We start from the raw sequence: 19,376 nt of genomic DNA, 5'->3' as shown, positions 1-19,376 counted from the left end.
AGCCCTAAATAAAAACAACCAACATGCCCATCAACTGGTGAATGGATAAACTGTGGTCCTTCTCTGCAATTTAAAGAGACTACGGGCTGTGGTAAAAGCCTTGAAAGTACTTACTAATATGAAATTTAAATAAAATTCTAGAAGAGGCCAATCTAACTCTGCAACAGAAATCTGAATGAGATGGGATTGCTTTCAGTGGGCACGAAGGGCACTATTTGAGGTGATTGGAAAGGTGTTGATTTGGGTAGTTACAAGGGTGTACACACCAAACAAAGAACGGTGGGCTCGTGAAACCTGCATTTTCCTTTACGTTAAAAAGTGTAGGGGGAAGAAAAAAGGCAAAACGCACGCTCAGGCTAAACGGAAGCCTTGCTTCCCAGGAGGGCAGCTGGGGACGGGGAAGGGCGGCTCAACTCTCCCAAGCCCATTCCTGCAGTCTGTCGGTGCCAAGGAGGTCCGCGCCGCAGCTGCGGAGCACTCCCCGGAGGCGCGCACTCGGGGCGGCCGCGGCCCTTCCTGTTTCGGCCGCGCCCTCTGGCGGGCGGGCCGCAGGCGGGGACGGAACTGGGGCGGGGCGGGCCGGAGCGCCGCGAAGGGCGGCGGAGGGCTGCGGGCTCCCGGCTGCGGGCGGCCGTGGAACATGACGGCCGGCCGCCAGGCCGAGGGCGCGGACCTCGACCCCGCCTCCACGCGGCTGCCCTCCCGGCTGGCCAAGCTGCTGTCGGCGCTTTTCTACGGGACTTGCTCCTTCCTCATCGTGCTGGTCAACAAGGCACTGCTGACCACCTATCGGTGAGGAGGACCTCAGGGGGCCGGGCGGGGGCCGCGGGGCGCCCGGTCCCGGGACCTTCCGGCTACAGGTGCCGCGCGAGGTCCCGGGGCGAGGGCGCGGCGGGGCTGCCCCTGCCCTCCCAGCACTCCGGCCGCGCCCGGGTCCGCGGGCTGACTGGGACGGAGAGCGCGGAGTCTTCCTGCTGACTCCAAAGCCAACGGCGTCAGCTGGGACCTTCGCAGGTTTCTAAAATCCAGATCCCAACCTAACAGTAATTTGCCCCACTGCTTACCGCTGCTGTAAGACACTGCATATCTGTGCTTGCAGAGCTACACCCCAAAGAGAGCTACACCCCAAAGCTTTCCAAGGTACCGGTGAGCTGGAACAAGTGATCTGAATGCTAACCTTAAAGGAGAATAGTTCTCTACAAAGATCTAGATGTTCCACCATCAGACGAGTCTTGAGCCGGGACGTGCCTTGTTTGGTCTTTCATTCTCAAATTACCAGTGCGTTGAGGGAAAACAATGAGAAGTTCACATGATGTACTTTTTTGGATTAGTGTGCCCTAAGCCAGATTTGTGGCTCCTTGAGCCTATTTATAAGGACTAGAAATTCCTGTTTAATTCTGCTATCCTTACAGCATCACTGAAAGCACTGTGGATTTAGATCCAGCTAAACCATCTAATAGCTGTGCCTCTTGGGCTACACTCATAGTGAGCAGTTTTCTTAGAAGCCAAAGCTGGATAATTACAAGCCTGTTAATTACCTCCCAGAGCTTTGCAGGAGCTGCCGTAAGTGAGAGGGCCTTTGTAAACCATACTGTGCTGCAAAATCGTGAAATCATAGTTTTATAAAGAGCTTAAAAGAGACCTCAGAGAACATCTTCACCCTTTTTCTTTTATACTTGAGACAGCTGAGACCCACAGGAGCTTGGCTGGTTACATCTCCAACAGTTGGCCCCTGAGCACCTACTATGTGCCAAGCCCATTGTAGGCACCGCGGAAGCAGCTGTGATCAGCACAGAAATCCCACCCCCGACTTCTCACCACCCCCAACCCCCGCCAGAGATTCTATACTAGTGGTAGAGACTGGAAAGAAGTGGGTTCATGAATAATCAGGGTGATTTCAGGTGTGGTATGAGGGTTCCTGGGGAGGAGTGGTTGCACAAGAGCCTTCGAAGCTGAAGGGAATGTGAGGAAGGGGGCATGAGTTTGGTCTGCTGGAGGAAATGAGTGAGAACATGGAAGGAGGTGAGAGAGAAATGAGGGGGGAGGGAGGCAGGGAAGGCAGGATCAGATCCTTCCTTCATTCAGTAGTAATTTTTAAGCACCTGTTATGGGCCAGGCACTGTTCTAGGCACCTGGGATATAGAAGTGAATAAAGCAGATCAAAATCCCAAATGTGATGAAGCAAATATCCATCCTCCTAGAGTTTACATGGAGCTTTCTAGTGAATCAGTAAATAAACTGGTAGAATTTATGTTATCTCAGATGCAGTTGTGTGGTCAGGAGAAAAACGTAAGGCATGAAAGGGAGTTAGGGAGTGTGGGCATGGGAAAGAGTTTGCTGTCTCATGTGATCAGTGAAGCTTTGCTGAGGAGGTGACATGCCAGCCAAGAGTTGGGTGAGGTGAGGGAAATGAGAGAAGAACATTGCAAACATGAAAGAGAAAGGTGTTTGGGTGGGGATGGTACTAGGTGAGGTCCCAGGGTAATGAATTGCTATATCGTATAGGGCCTATGAAGCAGCCGTGCAAACCATTAGAAGGTGTTGATTGGAGGAGTAACATGAACTAAATCCCTCTGGCTGCTGTGTTGAGAGGAGATATTGGGGGACCAGGGAGGAAGCAAGGAAACTAGGATAAATAGTTTTAATTTTAGTCTAAATGCATTTGGGTGTCCCTTAGAAGGTTTTAGCATGAGGAGTGATATGACATGATTTGTGAGATTAAAGAGATTTCTTTGGCTGGTGGGTGGTTGGAGAACTGATGGCATTGGAATAAGGGAGAGGAGCTAGGAAGCAATTTTTCTAGATAATTCTAAGAGATGGCTTTGGGAGTGGGGTGAGGGGTAGCGGCAGATATGGAGAAAGAGAGAGATTTGGGATATTTTTTTGGTGATCCTACAGACTTACTAGGTCTCGACCACTGTGTTGCAAGTATGCTTGTTGGTGTCCATGGAAAACCCAAATGCTGCCTCAAAAAAATTAGAATGAACATATAACTAAACCTGTATCATTTAACACATACAAGGCAAGCTAAGTGAAGAAAAAGAAAACTTAAGACATCTATGATAAGAAAAACAAGAGGATAGTATTAAGAGGGTTGTTTGGGAATGGTTGACAATTATGTTGGATAAAATTTGAAGGTCAGTCTCGACTTTCTGCCCTTGAATGAGCTGTGTGCTCTCTGGCCATGGCGGTTAACTGCCTCCAAAAACGTGTGTCTTGTTGGAAGCAGGGGCCAGTAAACACTGGTTAAGTGCTTTGAAGATGAAGGGCAGTATCCAACTGGAAAGAATTATTATTATATGAGACACCTCATGCTCTAGTCTTTCCATCTTTAAAATTTTGAGTTCCATGATTGAAGGAGGAAATGGAGTTTTTTTCTCTGCAAGGTGAAACTCTTTCAATCCTTAGAAGTAAATATTTCACATATCCGTAATGTAATATACAATCGGAGAACCCTGTTCCAATAACATTGTTCTCTCATCTCAAAATGCTTTAGGAGCACATTTTTGAGGGGAAGAGGGTTGGGTTAATTTTGTTACAACAATAAACCATAGAAATCTGATCCAAACATTAGTTGTTTGAAGATAGAATGTTGCATTGTGGAATAGAAGGAAGGACATTTCAATAATTACTAATCCACAGGGTCATGAGAAGGTAGCTCAAAGGATGTTTTTTCTTTTCCATTTTGAACAGATTGTTTCTGTTTGGGGTATAAGACTGATGGGTGGTCTTTGTTCTTTGTTTTGTTAGACTTCTTTGGTTCATTGTAATGCTAGATTTATCTGATTGTGCAGAGAGGTCTTTGAAGGATGTGAACTCTCAGACCCTGTTAAGGTGAGAGGGGAAAAGCAAGGTCATCTAAGAGTCTGTGGCCAGTTGGTTATACCAGTGGGTCTTTGGAATCAGATTCATGAGGGTTGTGCAGGTGGTCTGGGTCGGCTTTTTTGGTTGTCATTGTAATATACTGTTCTCTATGACATGCAAGAATTTATAATGGAGCTTAATAAAAATATAGAGCTTAGTTGTATTTAGTTTGACAAACATTTGCTGTATGTCGTCTTCTTTATGCATCCCAGGACTTTGGGGATTATTTAGCACAGTGCTTTCCAAACCTGCCTGGGAGTGTGAATTACTTGGAGAGGTTTTTATAAAAGCTATTGAATTGAGTCTCCAGCGGTGGGAACAAGGAAATTCATATTAAAAACAAAACCCACTTGAAATTTTCTCTTACTCTGATGAAAACCTGTTCTCTCCAGAAGATGCAGCTCCCTTGGCCCCTGGAAGCAGCTGGATCTTGGTTTTACCCTGGGTCTGGCCAGGAGGTGAGGTTGGGTCCTCATGCTTCCCCAATGGCCAGGCTCCATGTTCTCCAAAAAGTAGAGGGACCACTGCTTGTGGTCCTCTACAGTGGCTCTTGAGCTCCTGTCATTCACGTAACAAAGTGTCCTGGTCTTCCTCTCCCCCTGGACTGTCGTCAACCTTGGGGACTTCAGGATCCACGGACGAACCCTCTCAGCTGGTGCAGCCCCGCTTCCTGCAGTCACTCCCAGGGCCATGTGCTTGGCGTGACCTGCCAGGTGTCCACACTCCACCCTGCCTCCAGCTCGTGTCTGTACATCCCACCCTGCGAGTCCTTCCTCAGTCCCACTGGGGCGGCATTAATCCAGCACAGCCTACCACCTGCCTCTCTCCTTCAGCACGGAGCAGCGCAGACTGTTGTGGGAGGAAAACCACTTCTGATCTGACTGGGTTGACTTTAAAAGGATGATCATGAAGCTTACCCAGCTCTCCTTCCTACCCCGTCGTTTCTTCTGGGGGCTTGCTTTCCTCATCTCAGAAGCAACTCCTTCACGCTTTCTCCTTCATCCTAAAACTTCCCACACACCCCACACTCCCCATCTCTGCTACTATTGAGAAAGTAAAAGCCATCAAAGAGGCCCCCACCTTACCCTTGCTGGTAGGATGTAGGGACTCTTTGGTCCCTGTGGAAGGTCTAGCTCTCCTCTTCCACAGGTCTGCTCTTCCAGCTCCTTCTGTCTCCACCTCTGTGCTGCCCTTGGAAACATGTTCAGGTTTCTTAAGAGAAAGTAACCCATACTCGATCCCTCATGGACCCTGATTTCTCTGTTCCTTTCAGAGTCTGACTGTTGAGAAGTTGTGTACCCATGGTCTTCACTTCCTCACATTCACTAGTATAAGAATTCATTTAAAAAATTGGAGGTTATTGGGGTGCCTGGGTAACTCAGTCCTTAAGCAACTGCCTTTGGCTCAGATCATGATCCCAGAGTCCTGGGATCAAGCCCTGCATCAGGCTCCCTGCTCCTCAGGCAGTCTGCTTCTCCCTCTCCCACTCCCCTGCTTGTGTTCCCTCTTTCGCTGTGTCTCTCTCTGTCAAATAAATAAATAAAATCTTTAAAAATTTAAATACAGAAATGTACAAAGAAGATAATAATAATTATATTCCCACCTACCTAGAATCAATATCTTGAAATATCTACTAAAAACAATTTTTCTGAATGTAAGCTCTGTGGCCAGTGTGGGGCTTGACCTCATGAACCTGAGATCAAGAGTCACATCATCCACTGACTGAGCTAGCTACATGCCTCTCTCTCTCCTTTTTTTTTTTTTTTCCCCCAAGAAAAATCATTCTGGCATGATCATTACAAAGAATTCAAACAGAAGAAAAATATTAAGGTGAAATTTTAAGAAATACCACTAAATACTTAGTATTTTAGAAATACTAAGAAATATGTACTAATATTAAGGAGGCTCAGTCATTAAGCATCTGCCTTTTGCTCAGGCCATGATTCCAGGGTCCTAGGATCCAGCCCCTCATGGGGCTCCCTGCTCGGCGGGAAGCCTGCTTCTCCCTCTCCCTCTCTCCCTGCTTGTGTTCTCTCTCTCGCTGTCTCTCTCTGTCAAAGAAATAAATAATTTTTTTTTAAAAAACAAATACTATGAAGATGTATAGATTACTTTTTAAATATATATATCTTAGATATAGATATATAGGCATATATCATATACATATATATGTATATTTATCCATTCATCTGTCAGTGAACATCTGGGCTCTTTCCATATTTTGGCTATTATGGACATTGGAAAGAAGGGCTTTAATTTAATTATTTTTTCAAGTATCACCTAGGTGCCCTCCCAGCACTTTTCATGGTGAAAAGTTTCAAGCATACAGAAAAATGGAGAGCAGACATCACTGAAGTGCAGTAATGAACATTTTATTATATTTGCTTCCCCCCAGCCATTGAAAGTAAGTTGCAAACATCCTGATTCTGCACTCCAGTTTTGGGGGTGCATATATTTTAACATGTCTCTCCTGAAATAGTCTCCTGCATAGTATCATTTTTGCTTTTAACAAATTTTAATGATTTCCTAAAGTAATCTAATACCAAATATATAATCATCCCAGTTGTCCCAAGATATTTTTATGGTTGTTTTAAACATTTAAATCAAGATCCAATCAGGGTTCATGAAATGCATTGAGTTATGTCTTTATAGTTTATTTTAATCTAGAAAAGCTCCTCATCCCATTTCTTCCCCATGATACTGACTTTTTGAAAAGCCTGGGCCAGGTATTTTATAAAATGTCCCACATTATGGATTGTCTGATTTATGTTTTGAAGGCTTGCTTAGCTTATTTCCCAACTGAACTTTAGATCTAAGAGCTTGATTACATCCAGATTAAACCTTTTTGGCAAGGGTGCTGCATTGCTGACCCTGTGAACTCTTATTGTATCATTTCGGGGCTGTGCTACTATTTGTCATGTTGGCTGCTTTTGAAGGCTTATTTAAGTGGGGATTGCAAGTTGCACATATGCATGAAATTTAGTTTTTTTCTTCTTAAGATTTTTAAAATTTATTTATCTGACAGAGATCACAAGTAGGCAGAGAGGCAGGCAGAGAGAGAGAGGAGGAAGCAGGCTCCCCGCTGAGCAGAGCCCAATGCAGGGCTCTATCCTAGGCCCCTGGGATCATGACCTGAGCTGAAGGCAGAAGCTTTAACCCACTGAGCCACCTAGGTGCCCCATGAAATTTAATTTTAACTGAATTTCAAATATAGATTTCTTCACTACAAGTGCTAGTATTTCTTAAAAGATCCCTCTTAGAGGAAGGGGTCATGAAAAACATTAAGAAGTTGATCTCATCAGCACATCTGGATGGCTCACTTGGTTCAGTTCAGTGTCTGCCTCCAGCTTCAGTCACGGTGGGCTGGGGCCCCACATCAGCTTCCCACTCAACAGGGAGTCTGCTTGTCTCTCTCCCGCCGCCCCTCCCTCTGCCTCTGCTCTTTCTCTCTTTCTCAAATAAATAAATAAAATCTTAAAAAAAAAAGGTTGATCTCACCATGTTTATTTTGTAAACACATTTCAGTTTAAGACTTCCCTGCTATGAAGGATGAAGATACTTGCGTGGTTCTTCCTGTCTCCCCTCCTCCCCTCCACATCTTGTTTTATATGAAGCAAACTGTTGTATAATTATAATCCCACAGCTGTTTGAATCTGTTCTATATTTAAATGGAGATAGTAATCAGCAACAGCCTTTTTACCACAATGTCTCCATTCCTAAATTTATTGTTTTGATTTCATTCCTAATTGGTGGATTCCATTGTCAGGTAGGGTTTTTTTGTTTTTGTTTTTTTAAAAAAATGGATTTCATGGCTGCTGCTTTACTTAGGTTGAAGAGTCTTTATTTATTTATTTATTTTTTAAAATTTATTTGACAGAGAGACAGCGAGAGAGGGTATACAAGCAGGGGGAGTGGGAGAGGGAGAAGCAGGCTTCTGGCAGAGCAGGGAGCCCGATGTGGGGCTTGATCCCAGGACCCTGGGATCATGACCTGACCTGAAGGCAGCCGTGGAACATTCTTTAACAGTGTGCTTTTAGATCTGAAGATTCAGTCTATTTATTTTCCTTGCATCAACAAATTTGCTTTTTATCTTTGAATCATTTTCTTTCTTTCTTGAATTCCTTCTTTTCCTGCATTATATTTTCCCCTAACCTGGCCTCTTTGTCTGTGTTCTGTAAGCCTGTTCTTGTCATTTCACCGTTTATGTTGCTGTCTTGTGATCTCATTTGCAGTGACAGGTTATGTTCTCTGGCAAGCAGACTCTGAGAGGCGGAGGAAGTATACTGAGGAGAGCTCTTAGGATGCACTCCTGAGGAAGAGTGAGGGAAGTCGGATTTGGCTGTAGTGCAAGCACAGCAAAGCCTGATCCCAGGGGCTGTGGAGCTGGGATGGCCCAACAGACCAATCCTGAACTAGGGTAGGGACCCTGGCCTTTCAGACTTTTTGTACAGACCAGAGATCGGAATGCAGGAGACTCACAGGGAGGGTGTTTACTATTTGACAAGATAGCCTTCTTCAGCTGAGGATGTTCTTGGGCAACTAGGGGAATAAATGCTCAGTCCAGAGGGAGTCTGGATGGCAAAAATGGCATCCAGCCCTTGGAATTAGTTTTATTCTCCTGGTGGTCCTGTCCATTCATTCCATTTACTTTGATAAGTTAAGTCCATTCTTTACTGTCTTCTTGCCCTGGCTGAAATCGGTGACATACAGATTGGGGGGTGTATGTGTGTGGGGGGTGGTATTTCCCTCTATTGTAGTAGCCTGAGGAATGGCGGGGAGACAGTGCAGTGCTGCCTTGTTAAAAATGTTGTGAAGCAGGGGTCAGGATTGTGTATCTAAAGTACCAGTGCCATTTGTTGAAAGACCGTCTTTCCCACACTGCTCTACGCTATCTTCTTTGTCACATATGTGTGTATCTGTCCTCATCTCTATTCTTGAACCTTTTAGAATCTCTAAAAGTTAGAGAGAGAGTTTTATTCGAGTCCAAGTTAGGATAGCTGCCTGAGAAACATGCTCTTCACAAGGAAGAAAGAGCTCCAGAGAATGAACAGTTTTTACAGGGTTATATATTGTTTTTATGTCTTGTAAAAGCTCAAAAGATTATATATGAACATACAGGCAAGAATCACAAGTTTTTTCTTCTCATCAATTGTAATCTTTAATTAGCCTTTTATTAGATTTGTTCCTGGGTATATTATTATTATTATTAAAAGATTTTATTTATTTGAGAATGAGAGAGAATATGAGTGAGGGGGGAGGAGCAAAGGGAGAGAGAGAAGCAGGCTCCCTGCTCAATCCTACGATCCCAGGGTCATGGTCAGTCTAAGATTTTTTCTTTCAGTCTAAGACTTTTTAATAACTCCTGACATTATGTATTATAGACAGTCTGCAAACTTTTGTCAGTTGTTAAAATTGTTATTCTGTGTTTTTAAACAGATTCCCATCACCAATTTTTCTTGGAATTGGGCAGGTAAGTGAAAAAGAAAAATTAACTGCTTAATTAGTTGTCATCATACATGATGAAATTTTAGTGCTTTTGTTTAAGACCATGGTTTACAGATTCATTCAACTGGCAGAGAGCCAGAGGATCATGGTACTTTTGGTGAAACAGCATTAATTTTTTTTAAAGATTTTATTTATTTATTTGACAGAGATCAGAAATAGAGAGGCAGGCAGAGAGAGAGAGGGGGAAGCAGGGTCCCTGCTGAGCAGAAAGCCCCATGGGGCTTAATCCCAGGACCCTGAGATCATGACCCAAGCTGAAGGCAGAGGCTTTAACCCACTGAGCCACCCAGGTGCCCTGAAACAGCATGAAATATTGACATATCTTATGTCTTTCTATAATTTAGGAAATGTTGTATTTTCAGGAAAAAAAAAAAAAACCAAATCCAAACAACTACTTGTTTCAGCTTCCTTAATTGGATTTAATTACCCTAAAACTAGGGGCCAGAAGACTGAAAGCTTCCAAGGCCTGGTGGGCAACGAATGGGTTTGAAGCCTGGGGTAGGACTAGGAGCACAGTTCCTCCAGTTGAAGTGTGCTATTTGTACTCAGTTTAAGCCACTGTGCTGAGAGGAAAAGGGTTGGGGAGATGAGATTGGGTTATTATACACCCTTATTATCAAAACCCTGTAGGTGTTTCAAAAGGCAGGGGTTTTGAATGTTTACATCAAATTTGTAAATGCTGGCAACACGTTCCAATTTTTACAAAACTCTCTATGGGCCTAACTAAACATGCTTGTATTTTGCTTCCTGCAGTTTGTGATTTTTTCGTTCTCAAGTATAAAGATGAGGTTGGATAAGCTTTCAGACTAACCTCATTTGGCTCCTTCTGAAATTTCCCATTAATATTAATTCATAGCTTGTTTACTCTCTTGGTCATATGCTGGTGATTTCTGGTAGACAAGTGGAAACAGGCACCAAAGGCACATTTTTGATATGTTTGTTTGGTTCTGCTTTAATTTACAGGGAAAAAAATGTAAAATTAGGAAAATTGTATCTGTTAACTAAATTTTTAATTGTGAGTCTTGAAAAGGATGTCATTTATATGATTAAATATTATTCTGGTTAAATGTTTTGCTGATAAGTCACTCTTTACAACATAATTTTAGGGAAAAAGTAGTAATAAATCAATATTTTCCTTAAGGTCAAAAATAGATTGTCTTAGTGTTTCAATGTGAAATAGGCAGAAAAAAGTACTTTAAAAGATCAGTGAATATGTGATAATGTGCCCTTAGTAATCCCCAAGGCAAATAAATTCACTGGCTTACTCCAAGTAAAGCCTTTCTGATATGCAATTTGTGTGGAAAGAGAGCAGCAGACCCAATTTAAAAAGTCTGAGTTGCAGAATATTTTAAATAAGGGTTAGTATATTTCTGTAAGAATTACAAAGTAAGTTATAAATATAAACTATAATTATAATTTAAGATGGGCTCATGTTATATTAATCTATCATAAGTATTACATTTGTAAACTCATTAAGCTCAAGGATTAGGATGATAATCATGTTGAAGTAGTTCTTAAATTTTTGCATCATAATATAGAGAAAATTAAGTAAGTTCTAAAATTTGCATAGGAAAATGATATTAACATTTTTTACTAAAAAATTAAAATTTTGTATTCATAATGATAATCTGGAGTATTTCTAATATACTTGCTATACTCCAGGTTAATAGGGTTTGAATGAGACATTTTTACAGGACTGGCTAGATTGAAGAGAAAAATAAATCCCTTTTAAAACTGTTTTTTTCTGGGGCGCCTGGGTGGCTCAGTGGGTTAAGCCGCTGCCTTCGGCTCAGGTCATGATCTCAGGGTCCTGGGATCGAGTCCCACATCTGGCTCTCTGCTCAGCAGGGAGCCTGCTTCCTCCTCTCTCTCTCTGCCTGCGTCTCTGCCTACTTGTGATCTCTCTCTGTCAAATAAATAAATAAAATCTTTAAAAAAAAAAACTGTTTTTCTCTTAATTTGTCTTCTGTGTTACAGGAATACTGGACATCACAGAAAGTGTGTTTATCTGTAGAGTTTGCCCCCTCAAGGGAGCCCCAGTCTCTATGTGGAAAGGGGACCATATGCTCTACACAGGAAATATGGTCCAGAATCAAGGAGTGGCCTCTCTAACTGTAGTCACTCTGGCCAGTTGTGGGGACACCATTTCTTTTTTCCCCCTCTGTCACTCTTCCTTGAGCCCCTTGAGACAATATGTATACATGTGAGCTATTTGATTTTATACTTTTTGCCTATAGTTCTGATGGAATTTATACATTGACAAAAAAATAATTTTTAATACTCTAGGAAATAGTTATTATTTAGAACCTAGAAAATGGATTTTTCTGAATAATATTTTCTTTTTGATGAATGTGTTTTCTTCTGATGATGTCTTTGTACCTCAGTCTTTCCAGGTATTTTGCTAAAGTTTCTCCCTCCCCCTCTTTTTTTTTAGATGGCAGTGACCATAATGATACTGTATGTATCCAAACTAAATAAACTAATTCATTTCCCTGATTTTGACAAGAAAATTCCTGTGAAGGTATGTGATGATAAGTACATAGAGCTTTGATGGAACATGTGAAAATGCTATAGAATTTAAATGGATCTAAGAAAACATGTCAATTTCCACACGCAGTGTGCTTCCTGCTTACACTGGGTAGAGACGACTTCTTCTTCTTCAAGATTTTATTTATTTGACAGAGATTTTATTTATTTGACAGAGAGATACATAGCGAGAGAGGGAACACAAGCAGGGGGAGGGGGAGAGGGAGAAGGAGGCCTCCTGCTGAGCAAGGAGCCTGATGGGGCTCGATTCCAGGACCCTGGGATCATGACCTGAGCTGAAGGCAGCCGCCTAACGACCAAGCCAGCCAGACGTCCCTGGGTAGAGACTTCTTAATAGAGATACTGTATTACTCATTCAGTTGTTCATTAACGTAATGTAATAATAGTGGAAGTACATGCTCAAGAACTGACATTAAATAAATACTTATGTCTTCTGAAAAGGCAAAGCCCTACCAGGAATTGGTAAGTTTTTTGCTAAAAAAAAAAACAGATAGTAGATATTTAGGCTTTGTGGGCTAGACTGTCTCTGTTGGAACTATTCAGCTCTGCCACTGTATCATGATATATAAATGAATTGCTGTGATTATGTGCTAATAAAACTTCATTTACATAGACAAAAGCTGGTCCAAATTTGACTCTTTGGCCCTACTTTTCTGATCTTGGTTTAAGTTTTCATTTTTAACTTGGATTGATAAAGCATAAAACCTGACTTTCCTTCCTAGAATTTGGAATAAAACTACCTTTCTTGAACAGTTGCTGGCTCAATAAACAGTTGTTTTAAGCCAGGCATTTAATTCTTAGAGAAATTCTATACAATAGGTAGTATTAACTGGATTATGATGGCATTTTTTGGATTTAGGGATGTTAAATCAGCCTGTCAGTTCCTTGAGGGTGAGGACCTCACATGGCTTCTTCACTACCACATCTCTAAGGCCTGGAAAGACACTGGCATCTATCACTAGGTTATTCATTAGACTGACCAAGCACATGGGTACAGCATCAATAATCAGGGACATTCACAAAAAGAGAAAAACAAAATATTGAAGTGTAACGAAAGCTATAAACACAATCATAACTGGAAAAATCAGAATATCATTGGGTTTGCTTATACTTAGTTTAGGATATACTATAATTTTAAACATTTTGAAATTGTGAAAAATGATCTATATGTAGGGAAAAAGGCATCATTCATGAATGTGTAATTGCATGAATAATAAGCTGTGTGGTCATTACCTAGGTCAAGAGATAGGATCACAATTTTCCTTATGAACTATTCTGACTTCTGTGTAATACTTTTCTTGCTTTCTTTGAAATTGTTCTAATATGCATTCCTGAATTATGTTTTGCTGAGTTAGTTTTGCGATTATTAAATGTTCTGGGAAGAGAATACTGTTCTGAACATCCTTAGCGTTGGATCTCAGTGCACATGTATTAGTCAGCCAGGACTCCCATAACAGAATACCACACTGAGGGGCTTAAACAACAGGAACGAGTTTTCTCACAGTTCTGGTGGCAAAAAAGTCCAAGATCAAGGTGTCAACAGACTTGGTTTCTGGTGAAAGTTCTTTCCTTGGTGTGTAGACCACTGCCATCTTTCTGTGTCCTGATGTGGCCTTTACTTTGTATGTGCACACTCCTGGTATATCCTCTTCTTAGAAGGACCTTGGACCTTGGATTAGGCCCCATCCTTATGATATAACCTTAATTACCCCTTAAAAACCCTATCTCCAAATATAGTCACATGGGGTTAGGGCTTCAAAATATGATTTTTAAAGACAATTTAGCCTAAAATGATACTTGTGGCATGAATTTCTCTTGGAGGTATATCAGGAAGTGGAGTGGTTGACTCCTATCCTATGCACATCTGCAACTTGAGTAATTAATGTCAAAGTGTTCTCCAAAGTGGTTGTACCAGTTCACACTGCTGATAAAAGTGCATGAAAGTCCCTGTTGCTCCACATTCTTGCCAATCCTTGATATGTCAGTTGTTTTATTTATTTCTTTACTTTTTTTTTAACTTTATGCTATTTTAATTACTGTGTGTCAATATGTCATTCATTTTAAATTGTGCTGATCTGGTGGGTGTATAATGACTTGGCTTTTATTTGCATTTTCTTGGTTATCAGTGAGATTTTTCTTTCTTTCTTTTTTTTTTTTTTTAACTATGTTATGTTATTCTTTCCTTTCTGCATCCCCCATTTTCCACTTTCCTCCTTATTAAAGTACCTCCTTTAGAATGTACTAATGGTCAGTTAAATTCCCTTAGGTTTTGTCTGTAAAAGACGATGGTTTTCCTTTGCTTTTGAAAGATACTCTTGCCTTCTAACTTAATAGATCTTGGAGCATGCAATTCTGCTGTCTTCTGGCTTCCATTGTTTTTCTCTGGGTTTCTGTTCTCACTTAAGTTTTGGCCTGGGGACTCACTATCTCCCCACATACTTTTATGAAGGTTTTAAGTTATTTTACATAGCATTTTTAATTGTTTTCAGTGGAGAGATTAACACAAACAATCTAGCCCACTGTTTCTAAAAACTGGAAGTCAGTATTGTTTTTATTTTGAATTATATATGGAAAGGGGGTGCAACTGATTCTTTTCAATGCCTAAGAACTTCTAAAGTTGTAATATCTGAGCAGTGCTGTGGTTGAGCCGGGGTAGGCTGCCAACCAGAATGCTATTAATGAAGAGGGGAAGGTCCTGGATCTGAGGTCCTCTCTTCTTTGTGTCTTCTTTCTTGAGCAAATCTCCTGATAATAAAATTTTATAATTCTTTGGGGGATAGATGACAATTACTATTTCAAAATCCTTCAAAGACTATCTTATCTGAGTTACTGCTTAATGTCTTTTTAGTGGAAGAAGAAATGCTGGACTCACCAGGATAGCTATGGGTTATCATATCAGTCAAAAAGTTCTCCCAGTTATTGTGTGACCTTATGAAAGGGTATATATATTTTTTTCATTCATGGAAGCCTAGGTCTTCCATTTTGTGTGTTTGTTCAGTATGTTTTGAACAATATTTCTCTTGACAATCAGAAAACAGTTCAGGAGCTCAGAGCTCAGGAAACCTAATTCAAGTACTGCTGTACATTGTTTAACCTTGGTAGATATGTAATCATTCTAGGCCTTGAAAACAAAAAAAAGAAACTCCACAGTAATGTGGCTGGTAGACACAACTTTTTGAAAGGGTCACCAGCCTTGTGACATTCCAGTGAGATATGAATCTTTGCTGTCATCCAAAAAAGTGCGTAATGCATAGATAACAAGTTTGTACACCTTCTCAAGGGGCCATCTGAACCTGAGGCATGAACTACAAATACCCCTCCTCAACTCAGCAATGCAGCCAGGGGTCTACACTTAAGAGAGGTGCTTGTTGGGTATTCATCCTTTCTGATGGAGGCATAATACTCCATGCCTCCATTGGAAAGGATGAATGAATACCCAACTTTTGCAGCAACATGGACGGGACTGGAAGAGATTAAGCTGAGTGAAATAAGTCAAGCAGAGAGAGTCAATTATCATATGGTTTCACTTATTTGTGGAGCATAACAAATAACATGGAGGACATAGGGAGATGGAGAGGAGAAGGGAACTGAGGGAAATCGGAAGGGGAGGTGAACCATGAGAGACTATGAACTCTGAAAAACAACCTGAGGGTTTTGAAGAGGTGGAGAGGTGGGAGGTCGGGGTACCAGGTGGTGGGTATTAGAGAGGGCACGGATTGCATGGAACACTGGGTGTGGTGCAAAAACAATGAATACTGTTATGCTGAAAAGAAATAAAAAATTTAAAAAAAGAAAAAAAAAAAGAGAGGTGCTTGTTCAGAGCCTCCCTTTAGGGAGATAGTCTGCCAGTGTTGATAAGGTCAACATTTCCATTTCAGCGCAGATCCACTCCACCGCACCATGATTATAGATATCATTGCCCACCTAACTATTTTGGTCACATGGAGAAACTCATGATGTGTTTTAGATTGTGGGAAATTCACAGTTGTTACAGGGAAATAGACTCAAATGATTTGCTTACTGACAGGAAGTGTCACCATTATGTGAAAGAAAATCGTTATTGGAGTTCTAATCAAATATTCTTCCTTTTTTTTTTCATGGAAGCTGTTTCCTCTGCCTCTCCTCTACGTTGGAAACCACATAAGTGGATTATCAAGCACAAGTAAATTAAGGTAGAGTGCAGGAGAATGGTTGATGGGAGGTTTTTGACTCATTTATTTCCAGTGGTACAAAGACCAAGTTTGATTTTGAATATACTGCCTGGGCTACATACAGAAGACAATCCTATTTACCAGTTTAAGAGAACTAAGTGGAGTTTTGAGTTTAATTTGCTTATATTTTTAGAAAACTTAAAAAGCTGATGTTTTTCCTTTTTATTCAAGTCTGAACATAGAATGTGAGATCTGTGGGCATCAAGACAGAGAATGTCTGACTTATCCAGGTGGATTTATTTATATTGTATAACCAATATTCAATACATTTATATGAATGGGTCTGAGTAACTGGTTTTATCATGGTTTTGTAAAATCAGGAACATCCTGTCAGATTTAGTAGGTCAGGTTTAGTCCAGAGAAAAATAAGGGACAGATGTTATTTTTAAGTGTGTTAAATACTTCTGAAATTTGCATTTCCATGTGTTTTAGGGTCCTTTGATTAAACTACTTTTGTTAAAGGTCACTATAAAAATGGAAATGGAAGTATAGAAAGACCAAGCCACTCTCTACACTGGAAAACTTGGATGCGAGCTGTGTAGCCTAACTAACACATATGAATGCAGGTGTAAATAACGAGAAAATGAAGTTTGTGCAAAGGATGACAGAGATTGAGGAAAACCTTGTTAGTTTGGTGAGAGCAACAGGGGGCAAGTAGAAAGTAGACCAGAAGGAGAAGGTCAGATAAAACAGACAACTGAAATCAGACCTGTCATCTTTCCTCTTGTTTGGAAAGGACAGGTTGTGATTATGGAAAACAAAATGTGAAATGTTGGTTGTAGTTATACATTTTAGTTGTTTTTTTTTTCCTTGTTTGTTTGTTTCTTTCTTTCTTTCACTCAGGACAATCAGTTTTCCCTATTTGTCTCAAATTTGTGTTAAAGTGTCTTGTGGTAGGTGCTATCCTTATGTTACCATGTATCCTGTTGGCCTGTCTCTGAGTGAGTGCACCTGCCGCTGCCCCTCACGCTGAAGGGCTTTGGGGGTCTCTGCTTCCTAGATGAGAGAGAGCTGCTTCTTCTTTTTTAAAAAGTGATTTTAGAAACACCCTATTACAAGTGTTCTAAAATGCTCTACATGCATTGCAGAATGGGTATAACTTCTCTTCACCGATACGGCACTCTTCTCCAGTAGCAAGCAAGTAGCAGTGTTAGAAATATCTTTACCACACGTGTTCTTAAACTCTTTATGTGCATCTGAAAGAGAGTAGAGGGGGCATGGCTTGGGTGCCAGGGGGCTTTCTGGAAAAGAGAAGGAACCAGAAAATGAGACTGAGTAGGAAGAAAGATTGTTTATGCAGGGTATCATGTAATGCGTTTCTCTGTGCCTCATGTTTTCTGTAAATGGGTGGTTGGTTCTACTGGTTTGATCATCTTCAGGTTCAGTTTTTCAGGCAAGATCAGTCTATTGGTATGTTGGGTGCTTCCTATTGTATCACGGGACCATAAAATATTTTATCCCACTTTAAAAAAATTTTATTTATTTATTTATTTATTTGACAGAGAGACACACACACACACACACACACACACACACACAGCGAGAGGGAACACAAGCAGAGGGAGTGGGAGAGGGAGAAGCAGGCTTTCCGCTGAGCAGGGAACCCAACATGGGACTCAATCCCAGAACCTTGGGATTGTGGCCTGAGCCAAAGGCAGATGATTAACAACTAAGCCACCCAGGCGACACACCCCACTTTTTAAAAAATAGCTTTTTGAGGTGTGATTGGCATAAAGTACATATAATTAAAATGCACATTATGATAAATTTTGACCTATGTGTCTACATCTGTGAAATCCATTACCACAATATCCAACACCCACAAACATTTCCTCAGGTGTCCTACTTATAATGATATTAAATTGATCAATTCCCCTTTTAATAATTTTTTTTTCTAAAGATTTTATTTATTTAACAGAGGGAGAGATCACAAGTAGTCAGAGAAGCAGGCAGAGAGAGAGGAGGAAGCAGGCTCCCCACTGAACAGAGAGCCCGATGAGGGGCTCGATCCCAGGACCCTGAGATCATGACCTGAACCGAAAGCAGAGGCTTAACCCACTGAGCCACCCAGGCACCCCTCCCCTTTTAATAATTTTAAGGGATCAGTCTGGTCCCTTCCTTAGAAAGTGCCCCATCCATCTGTTACCTAATGGTTTTAACATTCATTGATGATAATTTCCTCGATCCATTATTTCATTACAAGTTGCAATATGGTGATTTTCTAACTATATCACCCCATCTGCATGTGTTGTCTAAACTTTAATAAATACAAACATTCACCATGGCACACAAGAAAGGCAAGATTAAGCTTTATTTATACATGTTCAGAATAATAAATTGGTGTCCTGTCACCTTCAGTGGTGACCAGTGAGTTTTTGTTTATCTTTGGTTTTTTGCTATCATTATAAACTCATGAATTTTCATTTATTTGATAGAACTTTTTTGTCAGATATGTGTTTTGCAAATATTTTCTCTCAGTCAGTAGTTGGTCTTTTCATTCTCTTAATGCTGTCTTTCAGAGCAGAAGTTTTAAATTTTAATAAAGTTCCATATCAGTTTTTTCTCTCATGGATCATGCTTTTGGTATTGTTTTTGTTTGTTTCCTTTAAGATTTTATTTATTTATTCAACAGAGAGAGAGAGAGCGCGCACAAGCAGGTGGAGTGGCGAGCAGAAGGAGATGCAGATTCCCTGCTGAGCAGGGAGCCTGATGTGAGACATGATCACAGGACCCTGGGATCATGACCAGAGCCGAAGGCAGAGGCCTAAACAACTGAGCCACCTGGATTCACTGTGCTTAATTGCCAAGCGGCGCCTGGATGGCTCACTCAGTTAAGTGTCTGACTCTTGATTTCGGCTTAGGTCATGATCTCAGGGTTTTGAGATTGAGCCCTTATGTCAGGCTCCATGCTCAAAGGGGTGTCTGTTTGGGATTCTCTTTCTTCCTCTGCCTCTCCCCACTTCCCTCTGTTAAAAGAAAAAGCCATATATACATATATATACACACACATATATATATGTATATATGAAAGTTCATTGTCAAGGGGTGCCTCATTGGCTCAGTCAGTAAAGCTTGAGACTCTTGAACTTAGGGTTGTAATTTGAGCTCCATATTGGGTATAGAGATTACTTAAAAAAATCTTACAAAAAAATAAAAATAAAAACTCATTGCTGAAACCAACATCACCTAGATTTTCTCCTATGCTATGCTATCTTCCAGGAACTTAATAGTTTGCATTTTACATTTAAA

General features: G+C 41.0%; 1 protein-coding gene across 3 annotated transcripts in view; it reads left to right on the top strand.

Moving 5' to 3' along the window:
* The first annotated feature begins 570 nt into the window (after positions 1-570).
* SLC35D2 (solute carrier family 35 member D2) overlaps positions 571-19,376 on the top strand; it is a 48,609-nt gene continuing 29,803 nt past the window's right edge. For all 3 annotated transcript variants that reach the window (XM_082697277.1, XM_082697276.1, XM_082697278.1), the window contains exons 1-4: positions 571-792; positions 9,301-9,334; positions 11,804-11,890; positions 16,021-16,088. In XM_082697277.1, coding sequence (XP_082553403.1) covers positions 641-792; positions 9,301-9,334; positions 11,804-11,890; positions 16,021-16,088 — 341 coding nt within the window. In that variant the 5' untranslated portion in view covers positions 571-640. The remainder of the gene's footprint in view (positions 793-9,300; positions 9,335-11,803; positions 11,891-16,020; positions 16,089-19,376) is intronic.

Source organism: Mustela nivalis (assembly GCF_964662115.1).
Source record: "Mustela nivalis genome assembly, chromosome: 13".
Taxonomy (NCBI): Eukaryota; Metazoa; Chordata; class Mammalia; order Carnivora; family Mustelidae; genus Mustela; species Mustela nivalis.
The sequence above is the reverse complement of the archived record's forward strand: the minus strand, read 5'-3'. Positions and strand labels throughout refer to the sequence as shown.